The sequence below is a fragment of the Lithobates pipiens genome, unplaced genomic scaffold (genome assembly GCF_037356315.1).
Source record: "Lithobates pipiens isolate NorthernLeopardFrog02 unplaced genomic scaffold, aLitPip1_a1.2 Scaffold_19, whole genome shotgun sequence".
Taxonomy (NCBI): domain Eukaryota; kingdom Metazoa; phylum Chordata; class Amphibia; order Anura; family Ranidae; genus Lithobates; species Lithobates pipiens.
In genome coordinates, this window is record NW_027507764.1 from 73,420,112 (window position 1) to 73,438,097 (window position 17,986).

The 17,986-nt window shown below is 41.3% G+C and overlaps 1 protein-coding gene across 4 annotated transcripts in view; it reads right to left on the reverse strand.

Moving 5' to 3' along the window:
• ST8SIA6 (ST8 alpha-N-acetyl-neuraminide alpha-2,8-sialyltransferase 6) overlaps window positions 1-17,986 on the reverse strand; it is a 173,762-nt gene that overhangs the window by 80,435 nt on the left and 75,341 nt on the right. For 2 of the 4 annotated variants that reach the window (XM_077490900.1, XM_077490899.1), the window contains exon 2: window positions 17,368-17,454. The exons of the other annotated variants lie outside the window; for them this stretch is intronic. In XM_077490900.1, the coding sequence (XP_077347026.1) occupies window positions 17,368-17,454 (87 nt within the window). The remainder of the gene's footprint in view (window positions 1-17,367; window positions 17,455-17,986) is intronic. 4 annotated transcript variants of the gene reach the window in all.

Consider the following 17,986-nt stretch of genomic DNA (forward strand, 5'->3'; position numbering starts at 1 on the left):
AGAGGAAAATGAGGCTGATGAAATAACAATAATGCAGCCAGCTTGAAAATAAAACATTATGTTGTGCACTGTGGCGTGCTCTGTGGCGTGCCGGCTCACATATTATTGCGCTTCTCGCTCGGTTGCAAGGTGATGTATTCAAGGCTCCTTTTGTTTCCCAGTGGCACGGTAGGCAGGTAAAAATTAAAAAAGAAAGCATTTGCCTGCTCAATTGCTTTATAGCAACCATTCTTGCATTGAATGGGATAAGTACCAATGAAAAAATGATCATAAGCCTTAGAGAGGTTGCCCAGACTGTGACTGTGCCGCATTTTATGTTCTATTTTCCAGTCTGTTAATTCAAAAGGATTTGTATTATTTTGCATTAACATTTTCCAAAGTTTGTCATGTTTTTTGTAAGCCAGGGAGATCACACTACACAGCAAGACTAACCGCTTAAGGACCACCCCACGTATATATACTGCTGCAGGGTGGCCCTTTAGTACAAAATCATGTACCTGTGTGCAGGCCAGGACTTAGGGTGGTGGGGGCCCCTGGGCTTGAGTCACTTTCGGGCCCTACCTTCTATAAAATTATCGTATTTATCGGTGTATAACACACGCCAGTATATAACACGCACCCCAAGTTTAGGAGGGAATTTTAAGGTAAAAAACTTACATTTAAATGCCTATCAATGCAGCCTTATCAGTGTCCATCTGCAGCCTTGCCCATCCATCTGCAGCCTTCTCCAGTGTCATTGCAGCCTTGTCAGTGTAGCCTTGTCATTTGCAGCCTTGCCCCAGTGTCATTTGCAGTCTTGTCATTGCAGTCTTGAAGTTTAAAAATGGCGCCACCGAGATACAGAGTCCTGTGTATCTCGACAGCTCTCGGTTCCTCTCGGCAGCTTTCCGGTCCTCTCGCAGTCCCGAGCAGAGCAGAGAGTAGCTGAGTGTACTCGGCTTGGCTCACGGTCATGCCCAGTCCCTGTGTTATGTCCATCATAGGGCGGGACTGGGCGTGACTGTGAGCGGAGCCGAGCTGAGTACACTCGGCTATGTATCTCGGCGGGGCCCCCTATTGGGCGGGGCTCATGGGCTTGAGCCCCGTCAAGCCCAATGGTAAGTCCTGCCCTGCCTGTGTGATATTTTTCTTCCAGATCTGGGACGCACACCCGTGCCCCCGGCGACCCGCTTACGCTGTGATTGAACACAGTGGGAGCCAATCAGCGGGTTCGGGGGACCTGATGTCCGCCGGGAGCCGCTGATCATTCCCGAGGCAGACAGAACGGCGTTGAACAAGGCAGATCGCCATTGTGTGACAAAAGAAGACAGAGATCTTGTGTTTCTGCTAAGCAGGAACACAGATCTCTGTCTTCTTACAGTCAAAGCACATCCCCTCCACAGTTAGAAAGCACTCCCAGAGAGCACATTTAACCCTTTGATTGCCCCCTGCCAATGTCATTAGTACAGTTGCAGTGCATATTATTTAGCACTGATCACTGTAATAATGTCTCCAAAAAAGTGTCAAAAGTGTCAGTTAGTGTCCCATTTGTCTGCCGCAATGTCGCAGTCCCGCTATAAATCGCTGATCGCCGCCATTACTAATAAAAAAAAAATGGGTAACCCAGAAAATAAAAAACTATGGTCGAAAACAATTTAATCTCACTAATGCCGCGTACACACGAGCGGATTGTATGGCGTACTTAGTCCGTCATACAATCCGACGGACAGTCCGTCGTACTTTCCACTGAACGGACTTGACCACACACGGATACACAAACAGTCCGTCGAAAGCTTGCGCGATGACGTGTACAGCACGTACGACGGGACTAGAAATAGGAAGTCCAAGACACAGCAAAGCACCCTTCCGCCGTGTAAATCCTTTCTGGGCATGCGCCATTCTTAGTCCGTCGAACTAGCATACTGACGACCGTACTGTCCGCTGAAACCAAAGTACGACGGACAGAATTTCGAAAAAACCGAAATACTTAGTACTCCGGACTGCACGCTGAAAAAGTCCGCTGAAGCCCACACACGAGCGGATTGTCCGCTGAAATGTGTTTCGACGGACTAAGTACGCCATACAATCCGCCCGTGTGTACGCGGCATAAGGATTAGAAAAATCAAACAAACGTTGTCCCATGGTTAAAGCTGCTCTGTCGCTAAAATAAAAATGCTAAGTACTGTGGCCCCTGCAAAGAACATAGTAACTATTCTTGGTGCCCCCACCATTAATTGCCTCTACATGAACAATCTTCAGAATCTGACACTTCTGGGAGTGTCAGAACTCTGGTTCCACGTTACACTCAAAGGTTCCTCCTGATGGATGTCGCTACAGGACACAATACAGAACACAGCTTTGCGGGAGGAACCAAAGGACCCACCAAAGAACACCTCAATGGCAGACATTTAACATTTAAATGGCCACCGCTTGACTTTTTAAATGGCACTGCAAAAATTCATGTCCTCTCCACTTTTTCACAATACCGTGGTTTATAATCATCTATTAACATCCTATAGCAGGCTCCTCCAGGTGACTTGCACATTTCTTCAGCCAACCAGTCAAGTGTCCAGGGGCCCTTAAAACATGTACACTGGTAAGCAGCTCCGGACACAGGTCCGCCCTCTTATAGATCCTGTGCTACCCCATAGGCCAGTCAGACTTCCCATCACTGTGACAGGCCAATAGTGAAGTGCAGGAGGTGGAGTCAATCATTGGGGCTTGAAAAATCAAAAGTTGGGGCCTCGTAGAGAAGAGCAGATGTGCAGCCATGGGGGGTACCTGCTATGGTATATGAATGGATCTTGACCTAGCATTATGTACACAGTATACAGGGAAAATCAACAAAACATGTCACTTGACTAGAGTTTTCCAAACATGCAAAGGAATTACAATTATAGACTGATCATTTCTTTGTCAGTTGGCAAACACACACAATCAGCAGGGGATCAAATACTTTTTTCCCTCACTGTAAAAAAACAAACAAAAAGATTCCTCTATCCACACAAAACAAGGATATTGTATCCTGACAGTGGGACTTTCTGCTGTTAGAATATGATAATCAGAGGTTGTAGGCCAAAAGTGTTCTTGTATGTCCCTTTGACAGAAGTAGATCAAGTGATTGGCTTCTGTTGAGCAGAGAAAGCCACAAACTGATTGAAATTTGGCTGGTCCCTGCTGAACCGAACAAATTTTGATCCATCTATGGGCAGCTTAAAGTAGAACTAAACTCTCTCAATCCACATTAACTATTTGAAATCCTTAATTATTTTAGTTCTGGAGGATTTGACCCTTTTCATGACCAGGCCATTTTTAGCTATTTGGCACTTCGCTATTTTAACTGGCGATTGTGGTCATGTAACAATATACTGAGACTAAATTTATATAATTTTTTCAAACAAATAGAGCTTTCTTTGGTGGTATTGGATCACTACTGGGTTTTTTAATTTTTGCGATATAAAACGAAAAAATCCAGAACATTTTGAAAAAAAAAAACAATATGCTATAAAACATCTGCTATAAAGCATATACAATAAAATGTTATAAACAATCTAATTTCTTTATACATTTTTGGCAAATTTGTATTCTGCGATATGTTTTTTGCTAAAAAAAAAAATCCCAATAATTGTACTTATGGTATATATACTGGAATTTTTATTTCTTTTTTTTTTTTATATACAACTGACGGTGATTGCGACTTATAATGGGACTGAGAAAGTGCGGCAGACAATTTAACACTAACTGACACTGGGGGGAACTGTCTAACTGCCACTGATATTACCAGTAACATTAATACAGTGCTCAGTGCTAAAAATAAACATGGTCACTGTACTAATGACACTGGCTGGGAAGGGGTTAACATCTATGGGGATCAAGGGGTTAAATATGTGCCTAACTATGTGTAATGTGTGTACTGTGTGCTGCTTTTTACTAATGATCTCTGAGGTTCTCATTCGCTTGCTCTGTACAGAGCTCTGTGATGAATGTCAACACAGAGCTCTTGTCTGTGAATGTACACAGCCAATCAGCAGATCCTGGCCATGAATCACCTGGCCAGGGGGGTGCTCATGCCCGTACGCCAGAACTAACCAGCGATGTACCAGTATGCTGCCATGCCAACAGCGGCCGCCCATCCACAGTACAATCTGGGCAGGTGGTCGTTAAGTTGTTATGCTGCTTGCCTTACTAAATAGGACGGTATAATTTATTTACTTGTTTTAAAGCGGAGTTCCAACAAAAAATAAAAAATAAAAGTCAGCAGCTACAAATACTGCAGCTGCTGATTTTTAATAATTGGACACTTACCTGTCCTAGGGTTCAGCGATGCGGGCGAACAAAGCCATGCTCCACTCCCCCTCCTCTCATTGTCACTGTGGGTGCCCGGCTGTGGCTTCAATCATCTGGGACCTGTGATGTGTCTCAGATGATTGCCGAGAGGGAGAGGGGAGAGGTGAACTTACTTCTGGTGCCACGGTGCCCGAGAGGAAGTGGGAGCTGGATGCCTCTAAAAAAGAGGGTTTCCGCTCCCCCCACCCCAAAAAAATGACATGCCAAATGTGGCATGTCAGGGGGGTCACCTTCTTTTAAAACGGAAGTTCCATTTTTGGGTGGAACGCTGCTTTAAACTTTTTTTTTTTTTACATTTCTTCAGTTGCTTTCTGGTTTCTAAGCCAAACATTCCCATGGGATGCCTACATGGGCATTTATTTATTTCACTTGAAGGAGGGGAGAAGGGGATTTCTCAGCTAACCCTCCTTGCCTGCATGCCTGAGCTAATAAGGGCAGATGGATTCCAGGAAGTAAATGCTACATGAATAACCTTCCCTTACTTAAGATGGCTGCAACTACTAGAAATGCTTGGGTTTAGGGGGTAGATAAGTCATTTCTCAACAGATTGAAGCATGGAGACACGCATGGGTTTTGCTTTGCATATTAAAATCAATTAAATCATGTTTTCAGTTTGTGGTTCTCTGGGTTTGATACTGCTTTAAATATAAATAAAATAATGAAAAATACACAGCATGTAACTTACAGAACATGTAAAAAGAATGAGAAGTTGCACTTCTAGAGACTGCTGGCAGTTATAATCCATTGGAAAGTTATGAGAAAAACAGTATGCAGGCTCGGAGAGAGACCGACATATTGTATTGTAAGGTCCAGACGTGATTTTGTTTCTTGCGAACATTTTGTGAAAAAGACGTCTGTTCATTCCTCTTAAATTGACGAGAAATACGCACAGACATCCATCTGTTCTACAGTCACAGCCAGTTTTTGTACTCGGAGCTGCCATGGCAGAAATATTGGAAGAAGTAAATACTCTGCTGATATAAAACATACATCGGATAGTATTGGGGGATTTTCATACTTTATACTGGAAATGGAACTCACCAATAAATAGATTTTTGCCACCGTTTTATGTTTTAGGTCCTTTCTTTGTCTTCTTTATCATGGCAAGTTTTTATTTAATGATTTATAACCACGGCCGAGTATATACAGTTGTGCTCATAAGTTTACATAACCCTGCTATGATTTCTTGGCCATTTTTCAGAGAATATGAATGATAACACAAAAACCTTTCGTTCACTCATGGTTAGTGTTTGGCTGAAGCCATTTATTAACAATCAACTGTGTTTACTCTTTTTAACCCCTTAAAGAGGAAGTAAACCCTGATGAGTTTACTTCCTCTTTTTTCCCTGCAAAGGTAAAGCATAATGGACTACTATGCATCGCATAGTAGGCCCATTATGTGTCACTTACCTGACACAGGAGCCAGCGAAGTCGCGCTGTCCCCTGTAGTCCGCCGCATCCATCTTGCTTGTGGCGTCTCGCAGCTCCGCCGCTGTCATTCGGCGAAGCCGCGATGACGTCACTCCCGCGCATGCGCACGGGAGTCGACAAATGCGGCTGCTCCATTTTTGGAACTGCCGCGTTCAGTGCGCCTGCGCGCCGCTGTCTACGGCGCATGCGCCGTAGACAGCGGTGCCCGTTTTCGGGCAAATATCTCCTAAACCATATAGGTTTAGGAGATATTGCTTGGACCTACAGGTAAGCCTTAATCTAGGCTTACCTGTAGGTCAAAGTGGTTTGTAAGGGTTTACAACCACTTTAAGGACTGAGCCTTTTTCTGAGAAAACATTAAATACGTTAAAAAGATTTTTTTTTGCTAGAAAATTACGTGAAACCCCCAAACATTATATATATTTTTTCTAACACCCTAGAGAAAAAATGGTTGTCGTTGCAATACTTTCTGGCACACCGTATTTACGCAGCAGTCTTACAAGAGAACTTTTTCGGGAAAAAAATACACATTTTTTAAATGAAAAAATAAGACAACAGTAAAGTTAGCCCAATTTTTTTTTTTATATCGTGAAAGATAATGTTACACCATGTAAATTGATACCCAGCATGTCACGCTTCAAAATTGTGCCCGCTCGTGGAATGGCGACAAACTTTTACCCTTAAAAATCTCCATAGGTGACTTTAAAAAATTCTATAGGTTGCATGTTTTGAGTTACAGAGGAGCTCTAGGGCTGGAATTATAGCTCTCACTCTATGAATCATGGCGATACCTCACGTGTGGTTTGAACACTGTTTTTATATGCAGCGCTGCTCACGTATGCGTTCTCTTTTGCACGTGAACTCGGCGGGACGTTGAGCGTTTAAAAATTATTTTTTTTCTTATTTATTTTACCTTTTATTGTTTATTTTTATACTGTTCTTTTAAAAAAAATTGTGTCACTTTTATTCATATTACAAGGAATGTAAACACCCCTTGTAATATAAAACAAGCATGACACTAAAAAGCAATAAAAACAAAATTAAAATAAAAAATAACTTTGCTTTAAGAGCTATGGGCGGAAGTGTTGCTTTGACATCCCTTCTGCCCTGCAATGGTATGAAGACGGGTGGGGGCCATCTTCCCCTCACTAGTCTCCATACCAAGCCAGGGAGAGGACCAGATTCGCTGCAAGATCACTTTTATCGGCGGTGGGAGAGGGCCCCCCTTCCGCCGCTTTCCGGGGGCCCGCTGCCGCTTACCAGAGCTGTTGGTAGTGGCTGAGGGCACCGGAGAGCGGCGTGGGGGGGCCCTCTCCCACCACCAATAAAAGTGTTCTCGCAGCGAATCCGCCATAGAGACCACTTTTATCTGATATGGGACTGCTCACTGAGGAAGAGGATACCGGAGTTATGGTAGCTAGCTGCTGCCATAAGAACGCTACCCCTCTTCAAATTACCGATGTATATCGGCGTGAGCTGGTCGGAAGTGGTTAAATCATAATGACAACAGAAACTACCCAAATGATCCTGTTTAAAAGTTTACATACGCCAGCTCTTAATACCATGTATTACCCCCTTTAACATCAATGACAGCTTGAAGTCTTTTGTGGTATTTGTGGATGAGGATCTTTATCTTTTCAGATGGTAAAGCTGCCCATTCCTCTTGGAAAAAAAGCCTCCGGTTCCTGTAAATTCTTGGGCTGTCTTGCATGAACTGCACATCTGAGATCTCCCCAAAGTGGCTCAATGATATTGAGGTCAGGAGACTGGGAGGCCACTCCAGAAACTTCACTTTATTCTGCTGTAGCCAATGACAGGTCACCTTGGCCTTGTCCCATGCGCAGCTTCCTGGCTGATGAATGCAAATGTTCCTCCAGTATTTTTTGATAACATACAGCATTCATCTTGCCATCAATTTTGACCAAATTTTGACTAAAATTCTTGTGCCTTTGTAGATCACACATCCCCAAAACATCAGCGATCCACCTCCATGTTTCACAGTAGGAATGGTGTAACTTTTCTTCATAGGCCTTGTTGACTCCTCTCCAAATGAAGCGTTTATGGCTGTGGACAAAAAGCTAAATTTTGGTCTCATCACTCCGAATGACTTTGTACTAGAAGGTTTGAGCCTTGTGTCTGTGCTGTTTGGCGTATTGTAAGTGGGATACTTTGTGCCATTTGCATAGTAATGGCTTTCTTCTGGCGACTTGACCAAGCAGCCCATCTTTATTCAAGTGCCTCCTTATTGTGCATCTTGAAACAGCCACACCACATGTTTTCAGAGAGTCCTGAGTTTCACCTGAAGTTATCTGGGGGTTCTTCTTTGCATCCCGAACACTTTTCCTGGCAGTTGTGGCTGACATTTTAATTGGTCTACCTGACCGTGGTTTGGTTTCAACAGGACCCCTCCTTTTCCACTTCTTGATTAGAGTTTGAACACTGCTGATTGGCATTCTCAATTCCTTGGATATCTCTTTATATCCCTTTCATGTTTTATACAGTTCAACTACCTTTTCCAGCAGATCCTTTGACAATTCTTTTGCTTTCACCATGACACGGAATCCAGAAATGTCAGTGCAGCACTGGATGAAAGATGCAAGGGTCTGTCAGGAGTCCAGAAACTCATTGACCTTTTATACACACACACACACTAATTAGATCACAGGTGAGGATGGTTACCTTTAATAGCAATTCAAACTCCTTTGTGTCAACTTGTGTGCTTGTTATCAGGCCAAAATCACCAGAGTATATAAACTTTTGATCAGGGTCATTTGGGTAGTTTCTGTTGTCATTATGATTTAAAAAGAGCAAACACAGTTGAGTGATAATTAATGGCTTCAGCCAAACACTAACCATGAGTGAAAGAAAAGTTTTTGTGTTATCATTCATATTCTCTGAAAATGGCAAAGAAAGCATAAATTCTGCTAGGGTATGTAAACTTATAAACACAACTGTATACTGTATGTAAGGCACACAAATTGGTAGAAGGGGTGAACGAGTCATTTAGAAATACTGTGTAATAATTTAAAGGGGAAGTTTGGGGTATTTAAAAAATAAAATGTACATACCCACTTTTATGCTGCAGCATTAGTGTGATGCTGGAGCTGTTCCTCGACCAGGTCTAAGGCTTCTTTCACAATGATGAATTTTTGCTGCTTTTTTTCTTGCTAAAAATGCAAGAAAAAACACAAAAAAATCGATGGTACTCTTCGCACCACTGTGCTGCCCCATTTACTCCACTAGAAATTTTAGATGTCCTCTCAGCCTTACCATCTAACAAATCCGCTGGACCTGATGGTCTCCCTGCGGAGTACTATAAACAATTCTGCACAGTTCTAGCAACCTTTTTATCACAAATGTGCAATGGTGCTGCCTCCTCCTCTTCACTACAAAAGGAAATGCTTAATGCATTGATATGTTGCCAAAGCCAGGTAAGGAACCTACCTTAACACAAAACTTCTGACCTATTTCACTTCTCAATATAGACATAAAAATCTATGCCATACTTATAGCAAGCAGATTGGTAAACATTATGCCCTCACTGATCCACTCTGATCAATCTGGTTTCACGAAAGGAAGACAAACATTTGCTGCAACCCGTAGACTCATCAATATAATCCACAATGCTGAATCTATACGAACGTCTTCTCTGCTTCTATCCTTGGACGAGGAGAAGGTGTTTTATAGAGTTCACTGGTCATATCTCCAAGCGACACTTCATCAATTTGGATTCCAAGGCCTCATCCTCTCATAATGGCTTTGTACCCAACACCATCAGCCCAGGTATACACGTCTAAGTCTCTGATCTCTAAATCATTCCCAATTACTAATGGTACCCGCCAAGGCTACCCCCATCACCACTTATTTTCAACCTATTAATGGAACCCCCGATCAAACGTTCAAATTACAGGTTTCAAAATTGGCACTGTAGAACATAAAATCAATCTGTTTGCTGATGACGTGATAATGATGATCACCAACCCTATAAGTCCTATATTCTAGATTTGGGATTCGATGCTACAACCAGCAACCTACTACGCAACCTCTAGGGAAAACATCGAAAACACTACACATGTGCATTAGTTTTCGTCCGAATGCATTTTCGTCCGAATTTCAGGTATTTTCGTTATCGTTTTAACAAACGATAATGGAAGTGCAGAATCGGAAAAACGAAAGATCCGACATAAACAAATGCTTTATTTTTGTTTTCGTTGTGACAACAGTTAGATATAGATAGGAGATTCGACATGACACTGACAATAACAATCTGTGTCTATCGAACCTGTGGTCGAATGTGCCTAACCTTAGCTCTATTAGTCCAGGATTATTCGACATAGAGAGAAAAGATCGCTGCTGGAATTGGGTGGGGGAAGTAAAATAAAAATAATGATGATGATGAATGTTATTGGCTGATTGTAACCAAAGAGGAGGAGCAGTAAAATAGCTAGAGCTAAGTACACACGTACAGCCAACTTACTTTCACTTATGATTGCTAGCAGAGAGAGACACACACACTGAATCATTTCAGAAGACAGACAATCTTAGCTGGTCCGTTTGTCAGAGAACCTGAATTATTTAGCAATTAACCTCCCTGGTGGTATGATTAGTTGTGATTTTAGGTGCTGAAAGCGGTACAATTATTTTGCATGGAAATTTGGCGTTTTATATTGTAGGCCTGCAATTCTTAGCGTCTAGCAGACATCCCGGGTATGATAAAGTTTATAATATAATAAATAATAATAAAAATTATTCAATAATGTAATCAAATCCAAAAACACTGAAATTTGCTCATTTGCAGAATTGTCGCTGTCATTAGATTTAGTGTTTGATGACGAATTTCCCCACAAATCGCTATCACTCAATTCTGCAAGTGATTATAATTTATTATCGCTGTTTTCTAGTTGGTCTAAAATCACTTTTGACATAAAGGGACATTTTTTGGTTGCTATGGGCAATCTCCAAATTCCAGGCAGAAAAAACTGTATTTATAATATAAAAGTGCATGCAGGGCACTGCACAGACCACTAGGGACAAAGGGGGTGTGTAATTTTTTTATACAGTACTGTAATCTGTAAGATTACAGTACTGTGTGTTTTTTGTGTGTTTTTACTTTTTTGAATTTGGCGCCAATCTCCGCTGCCGTGCGTTGTAACGTCGCAGGGAACGGACCTCAGCGGAACTCGGGCACTGTGTGAATCGAGCAGAGGACAGCTTGATCACACAGCGTGGAGGACATCGCTGGATCCAGGGGACAAGGTAAGTAACTTCTCCCTGTATCCTCGTAGTACTGAAATCCCAGCCCGAGCCAGACTCGGGATCACCGCTAGGGAGGTTAAGCATAAGCACAGAAGCAGAACAATATTGAAGCAAGCTAGAGTTCAACTTAACTTTTTCATAATAATCTGCTGCTATTGTGTTGTGTGCTATCTTCTTTGAAGATTCGACAGACACCATAAGCCTTCAATGACAGATTTGACCTTAATTCATTTGCATTTTTGGACTAATGCAATTTTTTACGAAAAACTAAATAAATCAAAATGAATTTCGGGAGTAACGAAATAAATGTATTTTTCAGACGAAAACAAAATTCCGAAACAAAATATTTCAGTGTGCACATGTCTAGAAAACACCATGACACCGGGCAACAAGCTTAAACATTGGTTGTTCAGCACCGCCACCTATCTATCACACCTACACCTGTACTCACCGACTATTCAAGCCTCAGTCAAAGCATGGAAAATACTACATTGTACTAAATGGTCCACACTTCCCACCAAACATCTATAAATACCTCTCTACACCTTCCAATTAGTATCACCTGACTTCATTTTACCCAACTGGATATTACACAAATTCTTTACTCAAATTCAAACGACATACAGCGCACCCATCACAGATTATTTCAATTACTATAGAATTCAAAAATGTCTCTCAGCTCACACACACCTAGAAGGGGCATTGTCTATCAGAATATGGAATTACTATTTCTCAAATAATATAAATACCAAAGGTATCTCACTAATATACTCTACACTACAAGAAAAATGGTGTTGCATAAATCTAAATCTTTTAAAGATTGGGAAGAGGATTTGCAATCACATTTTTCTGAACAGCAATGGCAAACGGCCTTGTAGTCAATCTATAAAGCTACTTCCTTATGAGAACTGACACACAAAATAACACTAAGATGGGACTTGACAACACGGAGGTTGGCCACATTCCAATCAAGTAAGTCAACCATCTGCTGGAGAAATTGTAACCAAACAGGTACCTTATTTCATATCTTGTGGTCATGCCCAGCCTTGACAAGTCTATGGAAAGACCTAGAAAGTGTAATCCAAGATATATGTCACTTCCATATCAACCTTACTCCGCAAATGGCTATCCTGAATATGAACACAGAGTCACTACCACCAACCTTTAGACTAGTGATCACAAACATTACTCCTAGCAACCAGATTACTCATAGCTAGATGCTGTAAAACAAAAACGACCCCAAATGTGTCAGAAGTAGTTACATTGGTTCAAGCACATTATATGTATGAATCTATCACGTGGAAAACCCTCACACTCTAAACTTAAATAATCTATGGCTTTCCTGGGAATGATGGTATGCTAAAAAAACTTGAATAACATCCTTTTGACAACACTACTGTACATTTGGTTCGAATTGCTACAACAACTGTATTTATAGTGATGCTCTCTACCTTCCCCTCCACTACCCTCCTTTTATCTCTCTTATTTTTATTTCTTTTATTTTCTTTTATCTCCCTTTATCCCCTTTATTTTTTTTTCTTACTTAAACATTTATCACAGTTAATTTTAAGCACGCATGTCTTGTTTGGTGCATACACTGTAATAACAAGTTTATCTAATTGTACCAGTTCTTGCACTACTTATATACTACTCTATATTGTTATATTATTGAAAACTTCAAAAAAAATCTATTTGAAAAAAAAAAAAAAAGAATATGCGTTTTTAATGCATTTTTTAACAGAGCAGAGTGAAAGCAGCCTAATGCCGCGTACACACGACCGGACTTTTCGAGGGACTAGGTCCGACAGACTTTCGACGGAGTTCTGACGGACTTTCCGAATTAACGGACTTGGCCACACACAATCACACCAAAGTCCGACGGATTCGAACGTGATGACGTACGCCTGGACTAGAATAAGGAAGTTCATAGCCAGTAGCCAATAGCTGCCCTAGCGTCGGTTTTTGTCCGATTTGAAACATGTTCCATTTCTAAAGTCTGTCGGATTTTTACAAATCTAAAGTCCGCTGCAGCCCACACACGATCGAATGGTCTGCCAGAATTGTTCCGTCGGACCTTTGATGTCAAAGTCTGCTCGTGTGTACGGGGCATAAGGCTGCTTTTGCACTGCCAGAATTTGGTTTGGTCGCAGCACAGTGTACCTGCAGTTTTCATGCGCGTTACCCATTATTTATCATAGACTTCTTATATGTCCTGCATTTTTTCTTGCCTTTTCTAAAAGCCCACCAAAACTCTTGCATGCTGCATCTTTGGCGCACTTTCAAAAAACATGGCAAAAATGTAGGACATCATAGAAGTCTTTTCTATTCCACAGTTCATTTGGTTTATTTTCCTGGTAGTCAATTATGGAGATAGCATGCAGTCACAATTGCCTCCCCCCAGTATGTGGTTTGCATATCTTCATCACAGCGTGGTTCTTCCATTCTCATATAAAGTACAGTTCATTCTTTCTGCAACCCAGTTTTGTTCTTAGTTCTATGGTGCAGTAGTTTGAAATATTATGCCATGCTTTCCAGCAATCGCCTGTGTGTTATCACTGTATATTCAGTTCCATTGTCTGTGCACAATACACTCGGCATTTTGCCAAATTTGTTGCTTACTTGAGCCAAATACTGTTCAAGTTTCTCTGGTGCTTCACTTTTGTTGTGTACCAGATATACAGTGGTGTGAAAAAGTGTTTGCCCCCTTCCTCATTTCCTGTTCCTTTGCATGTTTGTCACACTTAAGTGTTTCGGAACATCAAACCAATTTAAACAATAGTCAAGGACAACACAAGTAAACACAAAATGCAATTTGTAAATGAAGGTCTTTATTATTAAAGGTGAAAAAAAATCCAAACCATCATGGCCCTGTGTGAAAAAGTGATTGCCCCCCTTGTTAAAACATACTATAACTGTGGTTGTCCACACCTGAGTTCAATTTCTCTAGCCACACCCAGGCCTGATTATTGCCACACCTGTTCACAATCAAGGCATCACTTAAATAGGAGCTGCTTGACACAGTAAGGTCCACCAGAAGATCCTTAAAAGCTACACATCATGCCGAGATCCAAAGAAATTCAGGAACAATTGAGAAAGAAAGTAATTGAGATCTATCAGTCTGGAAAGGGTTATAAAGCCATTTCCAAAGCTTTGGGAATCCAGCGAACCACAGTGAGAGCCATTATCCACAAATGGCGAAGACATGGAACAGTGGTGAACCTTCCCAGGAGTGGCCGGCCGCCCAAAATTACCCCAAGAGCGCAGCGACGACTCATCCAAGAGGTCACAAAAGACCCCACAACAACGTCCAAGGAACTGCAGGCCTCACTTGCCTCAGTTAAGGTCAGCGTTCATACCTCCACCATCAGGAAAAGACTGGGCAAAAATGGCCTGCATGGCAGAGTTCCAAGGAGAAAACCACTGCTGAGCAAAAAGAACATCAAAGCTCGTCTCAATTTCTCCACAACACATCTTGATGATCCCCAAGACTTTTGGGACAACATTCTGTGGACCGATGAGACAAAAGTGGAACTCTTTGGAAGGTGTGTGTCCAAGTATATCTGGCGTAGAAGGAACACTGCATTTCATAAAAAGAACATTATACCAACAGTAAAATATGGTGGTGGTAGTGTGATGGTCTGGGGCTGTTTTTCTGCTTCAGGACCTGGAAGACTTGCCGTGATAAAAGGAACTATGAATTCTGCTGTCTACCAAGAGATCCTGAAGGAGAATGTCCGACTATCTGTTCGTGTACTCAAGCTGAAACGAACTTGGGTTCTGCAGCAGGACAATGATCCTAAACACACCAGCAAGTCCACCACCGAATGGCTGAAGAAAAACAAAATGAAGACTTTGGAGTGGCCTAGCCAAAGTCCTGACCTGAATCCTATTGAGATGTTGTGGTATGACCTTAAAAAGGCCATTCATGCTCGAAAACCCTCTAATGTAACTGAATTAGGACAATTCTGCAAAGATGTGTGGGCCAAAATTCCTCCAGGACGCTGTAAAAGCCTCATTGCACGTTATCGCTAACGCTTGGTTGCAGTTGTTGCTGCTAAGGGTGGCCCAACCAGTTATTAGGTTTAGGGGGCAATCACTTTTTCACACAGGGCCATGATGGTTTGGATTTTTTTTCACCTTTAATAATAAACACCTTCATTTACAAATTGCATTTTGTGTTTACTTGTGTTGTCCTTGACTATTGTTTAAATTGGTTTGATGTTCTGAAACACTTAAGTGTGACAAACATGCAAAGGAACAGGAAATGAGGAAGGGGGCAAACACTTTTTCACACCACTGTAGTGTAGCATACCTGGAGTAATCATCTATAAAAGTGAGAAAATACCTCTTGTTTCCTAGAGTAAATTTTTCCATTGGACCACAAAGGTCTGAATGAATTAAGTCCAGAAATGTCTTAGCTCTGCTGTTACTCTGCTTTGGAAAGGTTTTTCTTGTAATTTTTACTTTTTATACAGCTGTTGCATTTCATTGTTTAATCACATGGACTATATCTTATTCTACTTGCATAGTCATTCTCAGTTAATTTCTTTATTATGTCAGGACTTCTGTGCCCTGTTCAGCTGATACAGTTCATCTGTAATTTTAGCGTTTGCAAGTAAGATATCCAATTTTGTGATGGCACAACTATCATCTTGGAAGGTCTCTCGTCTTGTTTTGGGAGCTTCTTTACTGACAAAAGATTTGTTTTAAGGGACATAGAAGACATTTTTCACAGATATCTTTCTGGTGACGCTCTGGGAAATAGCACAGTAAAGAAAACCGTCTCCTATTCCTTCTGATTCTGTTATTTTCCCCTTAGCTGTGGTGCTTTTTTCTGTTGTACTTTGGTCAAGGTGAATAAAGACATTTCTGTCATTTGTCATGTGATTCGTAGCTCCTGAATCGACACATCATGCCGGAAAAGATGAGGCGCTACTTATGTATTGAAAAATATTCATTATCTGAAGCAAAAATCGGTTTCTTCCTTCAACCTTTTGGCCTTTTGTAGTTTAGCTTATTTTTGCATTCTAGCTTTCCGTATTCTGCCTTCTGCTTTTACATTACCTAGTTTCTTGCATACAAAACATTCACGTGTTTCTTGTTGCATGTTACTGTTTTTATTCCTATTTTTCATCTTTAAAGCAGACTCTGCGACAGAAGCACTGTCACTATTAATGCTTTCTGTTTTACACTTATATTCATCCACAAGCTTGCCCTTAACATATTCCAATGCCAGTTCATCATCTGGAAGTGCATCAAGTGCTGTGACAAGCATTCCATAACTTTCTGGTAAGGCACTGAGTAATAGTGCTGCAACATGAAAATCTTTTATTTTTTTCTCCTATACCTCTCAGGCGTTCAACCATTTCCAAGGAGTGCCTAATCTAATCCTACCTATCCTGACCTTTCATCAGCTTTGTTTGGTATAGCTTTCTAATCAAATACAGTTTATTGTTTAGATTAGCGCTTGCATGCACCTTTTGTAATTCTTCCCACATTTCTTTAGAAGTTTTGCACATACATATGTGTATGATTTAATCACCTGCTATACTGAGAGAGCATCTGTTCAGAGCTTTCTGGTCTTTCTCTATCCACTGATCTGAAGGGTGCTCTAGCCTGACTTAATTTATACATTTCCATATACCTTTTCTTATAGCAGCATTTTCAACTTGAATTACCAACACATTTAGTTCTGGTTTGTCAGATTTGTTGCAGCTATGTTACTGGCCATGTTCTTTTATTTTGTTGCAGCCTTATCTCTGTTGCTGTATCTTGCACTTATTTGCTGTAGCTGGCTATTACTGGGTTCTCAGCTTTTTTTCTGGGCATCTGGGTGGGTGTCTGGGCTATACCTGGGCCCATACCCTGTTAGAAATTCTGTATATAGCCCTACAGAACTGACAGTCACAGTCCGCATGGGCTTTGCCTCTTAACTGCAAACAGGATCTCTTTTCAGGGAATAGACATAGAGCATGTCATAGATGCAGATACAAACCTATAAGCACTGTCATCTACCGGTTGAAGAATATATCTCTACTGCATACTGGTGTACAGTAGTTGCACAAAATACTATTATGTACTCCAACAATTACACTAGTTCTGACCCTGGTTACTACCAAGAATTACTCTCATTGTTGATTTTCTTTCACTTCCTGTTTTGGCTATAGCACAGGAAGTAATGGGAGATAGGACACAGGTGGCAAAAAAGATTATAACCCTCCCTTACACTATCTGAATTGAAAAAAAAAGCTTTGTTTTCCGTTCTGCTTTAGTAGTAAAAGGAGTTTACATGAGATTTTGTTTGCAAAGCCTACTGGGCATTTTAATAAAAAACAAAACATTTTTTTTACTCACTTCTTAACGCTCCATATGAACTGATGGGAAAGGTGGGTGGATCCCTCTGACTTATCCTGCTGTGTGGGTCTTATGGACAGATGCAAACTGTAGAAGATCAAATGACAAAGTGGTACAAAAATTTCTGTTGATGTTACAAAATACAGTATATACAGTAGTGTTGAGGTGCAGCGTGGTGCGGTGTGCACAATAGCCTCGGCTCTCCGGAGACTCTCCCTCCTCATTGGCTGAGACAGCAGCGGGATCCAATGAGGAGAGAGAGGGGGTGGGGATAAGTCATGGCTCTGTGTGTGAATAGACATGCACAGCCATGGTTTAGGACAGGAAAGAGTCTACTTGGGTGCCCCCCAGTGCAAGCTGCTTGCGGTGGGGACACTCTGCAGGAGGGAGGGGTCAGGAGCACTGGTGAGGGACCCAAGAAGAGGAGGATCTGGGCTGCTCTGTGCAAAACCACTACACAGAGCAGGTAAGTATGACATGTTTGTCATTTTAAAACAAAAAATAAAGTCTTTAATATCTTTTTAAAGTGATACCAAGGTCTGTTTATTTTGCTTAAAAATAACACACATTTTATTTTTACCTGCTCTGTGTAGTGGTTTTGCACAGAGATGCCCAAATC